Source organism: Cyanistes caeruleus, chromosome 3 (genome assembly GCF_971803275.1).
Source record: "Cyanistes caeruleus chromosome 3, bCyaCae1.hap1.1, whole genome shotgun sequence".
Classification (NCBI taxonomy): Eukaryota; Metazoa; Chordata; class Aves; order Passeriformes; family Paridae; genus Cyanistes; species Cyanistes caeruleus.
This window is the reverse complement of record NC_141703.1, coordinates 1,004,695-1,016,616: the sequence shown is the minus strand read 5'-3', so window position 1 is coordinate 1,016,616 and position 11,922 is coordinate 1,004,695. Positions and strand designations below refer to the sequence as shown.

The 11,922-nt window shown below is 65.0% G+C and overlaps 1 protein-coding gene across 1 annotated transcript; it reads left to right on the top strand.

The window, feature by feature from the left end:
• Nucleotides 1–833: 833 nt before the first annotated feature.
• RHOG (ras homolog family member G) lies at nucleotides 834–10,927 on the top strand. Its single transcript, XM_086883837.1, has 2 exons — nucleotides 834–948; nucleotides 9,719–10,927. Exon 2 carries the CDS (start codon nucleotides 9,749–9,751, stop codon nucleotides 10,322–10,324), a length of 576 nt encoding a protein of 191 aa, XP_086739963.1. The 5' UTR covers nucleotides 834–948; nucleotides 9,719–9,748; the 3' UTR covers nucleotides 10,325–10,927.
• Nucleotides 10,928–11,922: the final 995 nt, after the last annotated feature.

The following is an 11,922-nucleotide window of genomic DNA, read 5'->3' as shown; positions in this document are numbered from 1 at the left end:
GCCGGGCTCCTCTGGCCCTGACCCAGCACAGCTCGGGGGGCGCTCCCACAGAACCCCGGGACCCCCGATCCCCCCGAGCTGCAGCAGCGGATCCCCAGTTCCCCAGGAGCAGCCGGTCCCACCGTGCTGTCACCCCATCCCCGACGGGCCGGGGGTGTCACCTCCCCCCGATATCAACCCAGAGTGGGGTGCGCTCCCCTCCCTCCCCACCCCCTGCACCCCTGGGCTGGCCGGGCCGCCCCGGCGTGGCCCTGTCCCCAGCCCTGTCCCCAGTTTGTCCCCAGCCCTGTCCCCAGTTTGTCCCCAGCCCTGTCCCCAGCCCAATCCCCAGCCCTGTCCCCAGCCCTGTCCCCTGTCCTGTCCCCAGCCCTGTCCCCTGTCCTGTCCCCAACCCTGTCCCCAGCCCTGTCCCCAGCCCTGTCCCCAGTTTGTCCCCAGCCCTGTCCCCAGCCCTGTCCCCAGTTTGTCCCCAGCCCTGTCCCCAGCCCTGTCCCCGGCCGAGGGGGCCGAGGGGGTGTCGGGGGGTGAGAGCTGGGGGTCAGGGATGGGTGCCAGGGCTGGAGGGGCAGGACTGGGGTCAAGGGTGGCGGCTCGGGGATGGGGGCTCGGGGGGCGCAGAAGGGGGGTCCCTGCTGCCCGGGCGGCCCCGGGGGCTGCGGGTCCCTGCTCGGGGGTCGTGTCCCGAGCCCGCCGCAGGCTCGGCGCGGTGCCCGCGGCTCGGGGCGGTGGCGGAGGGCGCGGGGGCCGCGCTGCCCGGCCCGGCCGGGGGAAGGAAGCGGCGGGCGCGGGGGGCCGGGCGCGGCGGGGGAAGTTTCTTCGCGGGACCGCCCGGGGCGGCGGCGGAGGCGGCCGCAGACTTCCTCCTCCTCCTCCTCCTCGTCCTCCTCTTCGTGCTGCTCTTCGTGCTGCTGCCGCTGCCGCCCCGGCCCCGCCGCGCCATGCCCCGGGGTGAGTGCGGGCCCGGGGCACCGGGAAGGGCCGGGGGTCCCGCGGGCGGGGGCCGGGCCGGGGTCCGGGGGGGACCGGGAGGAGCCGCCTGTCGGGGCCGGGGCGGGGGCGGCGGCAGCGGGACCCGCCCGGAGAGGGACAACGGGGATAACGGGACTGCCTGGGGTAACGGAGCTCCGGGGAGAACGGGGCTGGGAGAACGAGCGCCGGGGAGAACGGGAGCGCCGGGGAGAACGGGAGCGCCGGGGAGAACGGGGGTCCAGGGAGAGCGGGACAGCCGGGGACAGCGGGGCACCGGGCTGCCGGAGGAGCTGAGCTGTGGCCGGGAGCGGGGCCGGCAGCAGCCGGGACAGAGCGGGGACAGAAACTGGCCCGGCCCGACCCCCTCGGCGGGACCCCCGGCCCGGCCCCGCCGAATCTGCAGCCGCGCCCCCGCCCCGCTCCCGGGCCCGGCTCTGCGGGGGCTGCGCTGACACCGGGGGGCGCTGCACGGCCCGCGGGACCCCCTGACCCCCTGTCCCGACCCACCGACCCCCTGACCCCCTGACCCCCTGACCCCCTGTACCGACCCACTGACCCCTGACCCACTGACACCCTGTCCCGACCCACCGACCCCTGACCCACTGACCCCTTGCACTGACCAACGGACCCACCAACTCCCTGCACTGACCCCCTGCACCGAACCCCCAATCACCGACCCACTGCACTGCTCCCCACTGCTCTGACCCCACAACTCCCGTGCAATGACCCACTGACCCCCACAGTGACCACCACTGCACTGACCCCTCTGACCTCCCCCCAGCACTGCTGCACTGCACTGACCCCACTGATCCCCTGACCTGACCCCCCACACTGACCCCACTGATCCCCTGACCTGACCCCCCACACTGGCCCCACTGTCCCCCCACACTGACCCCACTGTCCCCCCACACTGACCCCACTGACCCCCTCTGTACTGACCCCTTACACTGACCCCACTGACCCCCTGACCTGACCCCCCACACTGACCCCACTGACCCCCTGACCTGACCCCCCACACTGACCCCACTGACCCCCTCTGTACTGACCCCTTACACTGACCCCACTGACCCCCTGACCTGACCCCCCCCACTGACCCCACTGATCCCCTGACCTGTCCCCCCACACTGACCCCACTGATCCCTCTGTACTGACCCCTTACACTGACCCCACTGACCCCCTGACCTGTCCCCCCACACTGACCCCACTGTCCCCCCACACTGACCCCACTGTCCCCCCACACTGACCCCACTGACCCCACTGTCCCCCCACACTGACCCCACTGACCGCTCTGGACTGACCCCACGTGTCCCAGCAGGCGCTGCCACCCGTGTGGAGCAGCCAGGACGTGGCAGGGCTGTACCTGTGGTGGGGTGCCTGACATGGGTGCTTGTTGTGGGGTCCCCCTGGGGTCTCCCCCAGGCTCACTGGGTCACTCAGCCAGTGCAGGGACCCCTGTGGGTCCCCTAGAGCCTGTGGGGGTGTGGGTGGGTGCTGGGGCCTGCTGGGCTTCCTCCACTCTGCTTGGGAGGAGAAGTCACTGAGGTACCCGGTACCATTTGTGGCCTTTGGGGACAGGCTGTGGTGGGAGAGCAGTGGGAGAGGGACCACGGGGATGGGCTGTGGTGGGAAAGCGGTGGGAGAGGGACCACGGGGATGGGCTGTGGTGGGAGAGCAGTGGGACGGGGCCGGCACCAGGGCTGCAGGTGCCAGGAGCATCTGTGGGAAGCTGTGGAGGTGCCGGGTGGTGCTGGCCATGGGTGCAGGTGTGGGCTGTGCGCACGTGCGTGGAAGTGGGTTCGGTTTGGTTTGGTTTGGCCGTGGCCCAGAGAGGTGCCGGAGCAGTGCGGTGCTGCTGCCCAGCACTGGAACCCAACAGCTCCACAGGAGGCCTTGGAGCCTTGGCTGGCCTGCCTGGCTCCATCCATCATCCATCCATCCATCATCCATCCATCCATCATCCATCCATCATCCATCATCCATCCATCCATCATCCATCATCCATCATCCATCCATCCATCCATCCATCCATCCATCATCCATCCATCCATCTATCCATCCATCATCCATCATCCATCCATCCATCATCCATCCATGCATCCATCCATCCATCCATCCATCCATCCATCATCCATCCATCATCCATCATCCATCCATCCATCCATCCATCCATCCATCATCCATCCATCCATCATCCATCCATCATCCATCCATCCATCATCCATCCATCCATCCATCCATCCATCCATCATCCATCCATCATCCATCATCCATCATCCATCCATCCATCCATCCATCATCCATCCATCATCCATCATCCATCATCCATCATCCATCCATCCATCCATCCATCCATCCATCATCCATCCATCATCCATCATCCATCCATCATCCATCCATCCATCCATCCATCCATCCATCATCCATCCATCCATCCATCATCCATCCATCCATCATCCATCCATCATCCATCCATCATCCATCATCCATCCATCCATCCATCATCCATCCATCCATCCATCATCCATCCATCCATCCATCCATCCATCCATCCATCATCCATCCATCATCCATCATCCATCATCCATCCATCCATCCATCCATCCATCCATCCATCCATCCATCATCCATCTATCATCCATCCATCATCCATCATCCATCATCCATCCATCATCCATCATCCATCATCCATCATCCATCCATCCATCCATCCATCCATCATCCATCCATCATCCATCATCCATCATCCATCCATCCATCATCCATCCATCATCCATCCATCCATCCATCCATCATCCATCCATCATCCATCATCCATCATCCATCCATCCATCATCCATCCATCATCCATCCATCCATCCATCCATCATCCATCCATCCATCCATCCATCCATCATCCATCCACCCATCCATCCATCCATCATCCATCTATCATCCATCATCCATCCATCATCCATCCATCCATCATCCATCCATCATCCATCTATCATCCATCATCCATCCATCATCCATCATCCATCATCCATCATCCATCCATCCATCATCCATCCATCCATCATCCATCCATCATCCATCATCCATCCATCCATCCATCATCCATCCATCCATCATCCATCCATCCATCCATCCATCCATCCATCCATCATCCATCATCCATCATCCATCATCCATCCATCCATCATCCATCATCCATCCATCCATCATCCATCCATCCATCCATCCATCCATCCATCATCCATCATCCATCCATCCATCCATCCATCATCCATCCATCCATCATCCATCCATCCATCCATCATCCATCCATCATCCATCCATCCATCCATCCATCCATCCATCCATCATCCATCCATCATCCATCCATCCATCCATCCATCCATCCATCATCCATCATCCACCCATCCATCCACCCATCCATCCATCCATCCATCATCCATCCATCCATCCATCCATCCACCCATCCATCCATCATCCATCATCCATCCATCCATCCATCATCCATCCATCCATCCATCCATCATCCATCATCCATCCATCATCCATCCATCCATCATCCATCATCCATCCATCCATCCATCCATCATCCATCCATCATCCATCATCCATCCATCATCCATCATCCATCATCCATCCATCCATCATCCATCCATCATCCATCATCCATCCATACATCCATCATCCATCCATCATCCATCCATCATCCATCCATCATCCATCCATCCATCATCCATCCATCATCCATCCATCCATCCATCCATCATCCATCCATCCATCATCCATCCATCCATCCATCCATCATCCATCCATCATCCATCCATCCATCCATCCATCCATCCATCCATCCATCATCCATCCATCCATCCATCCATCATCCATCCATCATCCATCCATCCATCCATCCATCCATCCATCCATCCATCCATCATCCATCCATCCATCCATCCATCCATCCATCCATCCATCATCCATCATCCATCCATCATCCACCCATCCATCCACCCATCCATCCATCCATCATCCATCCACCCATCCATCCATTATCCATCCATCATCCATCCATCATCCATCATCCATCCATCATCCATCCATCCATCATCCATCCATCCATCCATCCATCCATCCCGGGATCCCACTGCTGCTGGCACTGTGGCTGCTGGGAACAGCGGCCAGGTCAAGGAGGGGGTCACCCCCTCCCCTTTAGCGGCCTGGCTCAGGCTCCAGCCCTGGGGCTGCAGAGCTTTGGCAGCGCCTGGAGCAGAGGCCAAGGCTCAGGAGTGGCCATGGCCCTGGCGAGGGGCAGAGCAGGACCCTGCCTGGGAGGGAAATAAAAAGAGGAAATTAGTCACGACAGCTGGAAAATGAGGGAAATCAAAATCCTCCGACTCAGCATGGAAGTTATTTTAGCTGCTACGGCAGAGCTGGGGGCCCCTGGGGGGTCCCTGGGTCCCCACCACAGCCATGGACCCCTGTGGGGTCCCTGCTTGGGATTTAGAGATTTTAGTATTTTTATTAATTTCCTCTTTCTGCTGCTGAGCTGGTGGCAGGCCCAGCGGGGCAAGGCCGTGGCGGCCCCCCCAGAGCAGGAGTGACCCCAGTGACTGGGTGGTGACCCCAGCCTTGGGTGGAGCTGGGCACATCCCCGGGCCGGGATGGAGCCGGCGGCTGGGGAGGGGTGCCCGGGGCAGGGTGGGGTGCACAGGGCGGGGTGCTGGGGCAGGTGGGGTGTGAGGGTCTCCAGGTGGGGTGTGCCAGCGGGGAGGGGGTGCCTGGGGGGTGCAGGGTGTGTTCAGGGGGGTCGGCTCAGGTTTGGGGGCCGTGGGACAGGAGCTGACGGGGGCGGCTGCTCCACTTCCCCGATGGAAACCCCCGGGGGCTGCCCCGGCCGGGAGCGCTGGCAGAGGGTTTTGCTTCCCTTTTCTGCTGAAGACATGAGTCGCTTTTCCCGTGCCGGGGGTGCCGATGGGAGGGGGGATCTCTGTGTGTCACCCACACACACACAGAGGTGTGTGCCCCCCTTCCCAGCGCCCCAAATACCGCCCGAGTGCCATCGCACAGAGTCCCCCTGGCGCTGGGCACGGTGCCGCCCCCCTGAGCCCACCCGGCCTTTCCGGGCCCCCTCCCGTGGGGCAGGCAAGGGGCAGGTGCCCCCATGGGCCGTGTCCCCCGCGGGCTGTCCCCTCAGCCCCACGAGGCCGCTCTGACCCCGGGCCACAAGGGGTTAAACGTGCTGCCGGCCGCGGATTTCCTGGGAGAACAGAGCTGGCCTTGTGCTGGCAGCAGGCGGTGGGGACACACCAGGGCCAAGGCACCCACCCAGTGTCCCCGGACTGGCCCATGCTGGCCCCCAGGGGGACCCTCGGGAGCCCCAGCGTGGCTGCCGGGACACGGGCGATCTCCAGCCCCTGCCTGGCACCATGAGGATGCCACCGGCAGCCCTGGCTCTGTCCTGGAATGGACATGCCCTTTGGCAGGGCTCCTGCCTGCCCTCCTGTCCCTGCCGGGGGACTCGGGGCACAGGGCACGGGAGGCAGGGCACAGCTCCCTCCCCAGATGAGTGTGAGGGGCCGTGGGGACCGGTCGGGGCCGTGATGTGGTGGCTGTGGTTGCAAACCTGAGCTGTGCCAGAGCCGGAGGCCCCTGCACCCACATCCCCCTCCCTGGCACCCAGACAGACCTGGAGCTGCTGCGGGGGCTCTGCCCTGCACACAGCCCCTCCTCATTCGCCCTGTGAGTGTGGGCCGTGCCTGCGGTCCCCTCCTTGTGCCACCTCGTACCTGGTGCTGGCAGTGCCAGGGCTGGCAGAAGCCAAAACTCCTGGCTGTGAGGCCTCGGGTCCTGCCGTGGCCTGGAGGTGACAAACCTGGGGGTACTCTGGGGCTCCACAGCGCCAGGGGTGCTGGGTGATGGAGAAGTGACCCCTTACCTTCAGCCTCTCCTCCTCCTCCTCCTTTCCCTCCTCCTCTCCGTGGTGATGCTCTCATGGGCATGAGTGTTGCCTCTACATTGGGATGGGGACAGGGATCGGGATGGGATGGGGACGGGAATGGGAATGAGGATGGGGATGGGGACGGGAATGGGAATGAGGATGGGGATGGGGATGAGGATGGGGATGAGGATGAAGATGGGGATGGGGATGAGGATGAGGATGGGGATGGGGATGGGATGGGGATGAGGATGGGGATGGGGATGGGATGGGGATGGGGATGGGGATGGGGATGGGGATGGGGATGAGGATGGGGATGAGGATGGGATGGGGATGGGGATGAGGATGAGGATGGGGATGAGGATGAGGATGAGGATGGGGATGAGGATGGGGATGAGGATGAGGATGGGGATGAGGATGGGGATGGGGATGGGATGGGGATGGGGATGGGGATGGGGATGAGGATGGGGATGAGGATGGGGATGAGGATGAGGATGGGGATGAGGATGAGGATGAGGATGAAGATGGGGATGAGGATGGGGATGGGGATGAGGATGAGGATGGGGATGAGGATGAGGATGGGGATGAGGATGGGGATGAGGATGAGGATGGGGATGGGGATGGGGATGGGGATGAGGATGGGGATGAGGATGAGGATGGGGATGAGGATGAGGATGGGGATGGTTCCTGCCAGGTGCAGCTCACCCCAAGGTGCCCACAGTTTGGGGCTGCAGGCTTTGGGCTCGGCATGAGCAGCGTGAGCCATGTCCCACTGTGGGATGGGCACAGGGCCAGGCTGGTGCTCAGGGTCCAGACTGAGTCAGATGGGCCAAACGGGGCCTTGGGGTGACAAGGCCAGCTTGTCCCACTGCAGGGGCTGCCCTGGGAGCCCTGGGTGAAGGGATGGGGTGGCTGCAGGACAGGAGGGGCACAGGGGACACGGCGGTGGCAGTTACAGCCCCTGTGGAAGGTGCGTGTCCCCGAGGGTGGCCCTGTGCAGCCACAGAGGGACCTCGGTCTCCCACAGTCCTGATCGTGGTTCCCCTGATCCTGGTCCCATGACCCTGATCCTGTTCCTTCCACTGCCCTGCTCCTTCTGCCTCTGCTCCTGCTCCCAGTGCTGTGATCCACTTCCTCCTGTCCTGCTCCAGCTCCTGCTCCAGCTCCTCTCGCTCTCCTGCTCTCCTTGATCCTGATCCCACTGTCTTCATTCTGTCCCCTTCACTCTCCCCTGCTCCTGCCACCACGCTGCTGTGGCTCTGGCTCCTGCAGCCCAGGGGGTCCCAGTGGCCCGGGGCTGAGCAGCCGCTGCGATCCGGTGTGAGGGAACTGCGGGCTGTGTTTGCTGCCGGAGCGGAGGCCAGAGGCCGGGACACTGTCTTTGTGGCCGCTGGTCCCGCTGGGACCCTGCGAGCGGCTTCCTGCGGGGGTGGGGAGGGGGCACGGGCTGTGCTGGCCCCGCTGCTCCCCGTTCACACAGCAGGGTGCGGGATCCCCTGCCCGTGGAAGCAGAGGGAAACTGAGGCACAGCGCTGCGGGGCAGCCCCCGTGCGGGTCCCGGGGCTCGGGCACAGGGCGGGGGGCACAGCCCCGGCCGCAGGAGGCCGCGTGTCGGGCCGGGAAGAGGAAGAGCGACTTCCCCATCCGAGGGGCAGGGAGCGGCCGGGGCTCGGGGCGGGGCTCGGTCCCTTCCCCCTTCCCCAGGGGGCTCCGGGGAACGGGGACCCTCGGGGACACTGCGGCTTCTCCGCCCCGGCACCTCCGCTCGCTGCCTGTCACGGGCACACGAGTGGGGCTGCAGTGCCCGCTGGGTGGGCACCAGCCGCCCGTGGCCGGACCCCGGGGGGAAAGGGGCTGCCGGCCCCAGGGTGGGCTCCCAGCCCAGCCCAGCCCAGCCCAGCCCAGCCCAGCCCAGCCCAGCCCAGCCCAGCCCAGCCCAGCCCAGCACTCGCGCCCCCGGCTGGGCCGGGCAGCGCCTGGCTCCGGCCAGCAGCAGGAAGGGGAGCAGGATGCGCCCTTAATGGGAATTGCAGAGGGACTCAGAGGAAGGAAAACGCGCCGGGGCTGGGGATAAACACAGCTGCGGAGCGGACGTGGGCTCCGGGGGCCCCGCCAGCGGCCGCACCCCGGCCACAGCCCCTGCCCCCGGGACCGGCTCCGGCCCCGCTTGGTGTGGGCAGGATCGGGGCTGCCACAGCCCAGAAATGTCCCTGCCCTGCTCCCTCCGTCCCATTCCGGGCTGGGAGCACGGCACGGCACAGGCTGGCATGGCACGGCACAGGCTGGCACGGCACGGCACGGGCTGGCATGGCACAGGCTGGCACGGCACAGCACGGCACAGCACAGCACAGGCTGGCACGGCACAGCACAAGCTGGCATGGCACAGGCTGGCACGGCACGGCACAGCACAGGCTGGCACGGCACAGCACAGGCTAGCACGGCACGGCACAGGCTGGCACAGCACAGGCTGGCACAGCACGGCACAGGCTGGCACAGCACAGGCTGGCACAGCACGGCACAGGCTGGCACGGCACGGGCTGGCACGGGGCGCTGTCACAGCCTGGCTGCCATGGACGCAGCACCCTGGGGACGATGTGGTCCCCACGCACACTGTCCATGGTGGCACACACACCCCTGGGTCACGGCGGGCAGATCCCTTGCAGGGGCTCTGTTGGGGGGATGTGCCTGCCTGGGAAGCTCATACGGGAGCTGGGCTGGATGGGAACCAAGGGGGTGTGACCCCTCCCGGGCCTGGGGGTGTCAGAGCAGGGGGACCACGGCGACCCAGCCCTGGAGCAACCCCTCCCTGAGGCTCTTCTCCTCCCGCAGGCTGCTGAAGGGGACGCCAGGACCGCCGGGATGCAGAGCATCAAGTGCGTGGTGGTGGGTGACGGGGCGGTGGGCAAGACCTGCCTGCTCATCTGCTACACCACCAACGCCTTCCCCAAGGAGTACATCCCCACCGTGTTCGACAACTACAGCGCCCAGAACACGGTGGACGGCAGGACTATTAACTTAAACCTGTGGGACACGGCCGGCCAGGAGGAGTACGACCGCCTGCGGACGCTTTCCTACCCCCAGACCAACGTCTTCATCATCTGCTTCTCCATCGCCAGCCCGCCCTCCTACGAGAACGTCAAGCACAAGTGGTACCCCGAGGTGTGCCACCACTGCCCCAGCGTGCCCATCCTCCTCGTCGGCACCAAGAAGGATCTGAGGAACAACCCCGAGACCATGAAGCGGCTCAAGGAGCAGAACCAGGCGCCCATCACCACCCAGCAGGGCATCAGCCTCTCCAAGCAGATCCGCGCCGTCAAGTACCTGGAGTGCTCGGCGCTCAACCAGGAGGGCATCAAGGATGTGTTCACCGAGGCCGTGAGGGCCGTGCTCAACCCCGTCCCGGCCAAGCCCAAGAAGCCCTGTGTGCTCTTGTGACAGGGCTGCCGAGAGACGATCCTGCCCCTGCCCCACAGCCCCCACACCTCCTGTCCCACCCGCCCCAGTGCCGCCCCGAGCCTCGCTGGGGCCGGGGCCAGCCCAAACCTGCAGCTTTAATAACTCACACCTTGTTTGCACTAACTGGCCGCCCGCCCGGGGACAGCGGGGCTCCGCGCCCTGGCTGTCAGCCTTCGCCTCTCCGGCCCCGGCACAGCAACGCTTCCTGAGAAGGGGATGCCCAGGGTGGGCCAGCCCCACCCCAGCCCTGAGCACTCCACAGGGACCTGCCACCCCGAGTCCTCCATGGGGACCTGCCAGCTCCACCCTCTACACCAGCTGGGGCACAGGGCATCCCCAGCCCCTCTGTGCCAGCCCGGAGCATTTTGCTGGCACTGCCCCATCCTGCTCCGGGATCCTGGTGGCTTCTGGGGGCTGTTTGGGGTGAGCCCCACAGCAGGGACCTCCAGCCCTGCTGAGAGCAGAGCCAGGGTGGCCAGAGTTCCTGCCCTGCCTGGTGCTGGAGCTCCACAGGGCAGCAGGACTCACCTGTAACCAGCTGCCCCCAGAGTTGCTTCTCCTTAAATAAAAACCTGCCCAGGCCCACCGTGTCCTGTGCTCTCCCATGCGCACCCACCCTTCCTGGGCGTGGGGACATTCCCTGGAGGGACAGGGGTGTCACCGGCCCGAGCTGGCCTGGGACCCCTCACATGGCCAGGGCCAAGCTGGGGGTGCTCATGGTGCCCACCAGGGCTCTCTTCCAGGGGGAACTGCCAGGGGAAGCTCGGGATGTCCCTCCAGGCCAGTCCTGACCCCACCATCTCTGTGCTCAGCTGAGCTCCCGCTCAGGGGCTTGGGGACATTGTAAAGGACAGGAACAGGGACAGTGCAGGAACTGGCACACGAGTGGGGTTCCCTCCTGAGTGACCCCCAGCTTCAGTACTGCCTTTGGAGTGGCAGGTAGAGGGCAGAGCCCGTGTTCTCATGCTCAGGGGTGTCCTGGGGCTCCCCGTGTCCTGTGGCCGGCGATGGCAGCAGCGAGGGACCGGTGGCATCCCCAGCCGCTCTCGCCACCCCCTCGCCACCCCCCCGGCACGTGCTGGCAGGTGGCCAGACCCGGACACGGGCCCCTTGTCCGGCCCCGGGGCCTTCCTGCAGGAAGGGCAGAGACCCGGCGCCCGCCACAAGCCGCCTTTGTTCCCCGCTCCCGTTTGCAGCCAGAGCCGGGGGCGGGCGTGGGCAGCGGGCCGGGGGGCTCCGGCCACAGCCCAGCTCCGGCCCTCCCACGGCTGTGCCCCGTGGAGCCCCCCGGGACCGCTGCACAGCCCTGCCCTGGGACACGGGACACGGGACCGCTGCACAGCCCTGTCCTGGGACACGGGACACGGGACAGCTGCACAGCCCTGCCCTGGGACACGGGACATGGGACACGGGACAGCTGCACAGCCCTGTCCTGGGACACGGGACACGGCCCCGGGACCGCTGCACAGCCCTGTCCTGGGACACGGGACACGGGACAGCTGCACAGCCCTGTCCTGGGACACGGGACACGGGACAGCTGCACAGCCCTGTCCTGGGACACGGGACAGCTGCACAGC

Coding starts and splice junctions, on each gene's coding strand:
- RHOG (XM_086883837.1), top strand. CDS start 9,749: ATGCAGAGCATCAAGTGCGTGGTGGTGGGTGACGGGGCGGTGGGCAAG.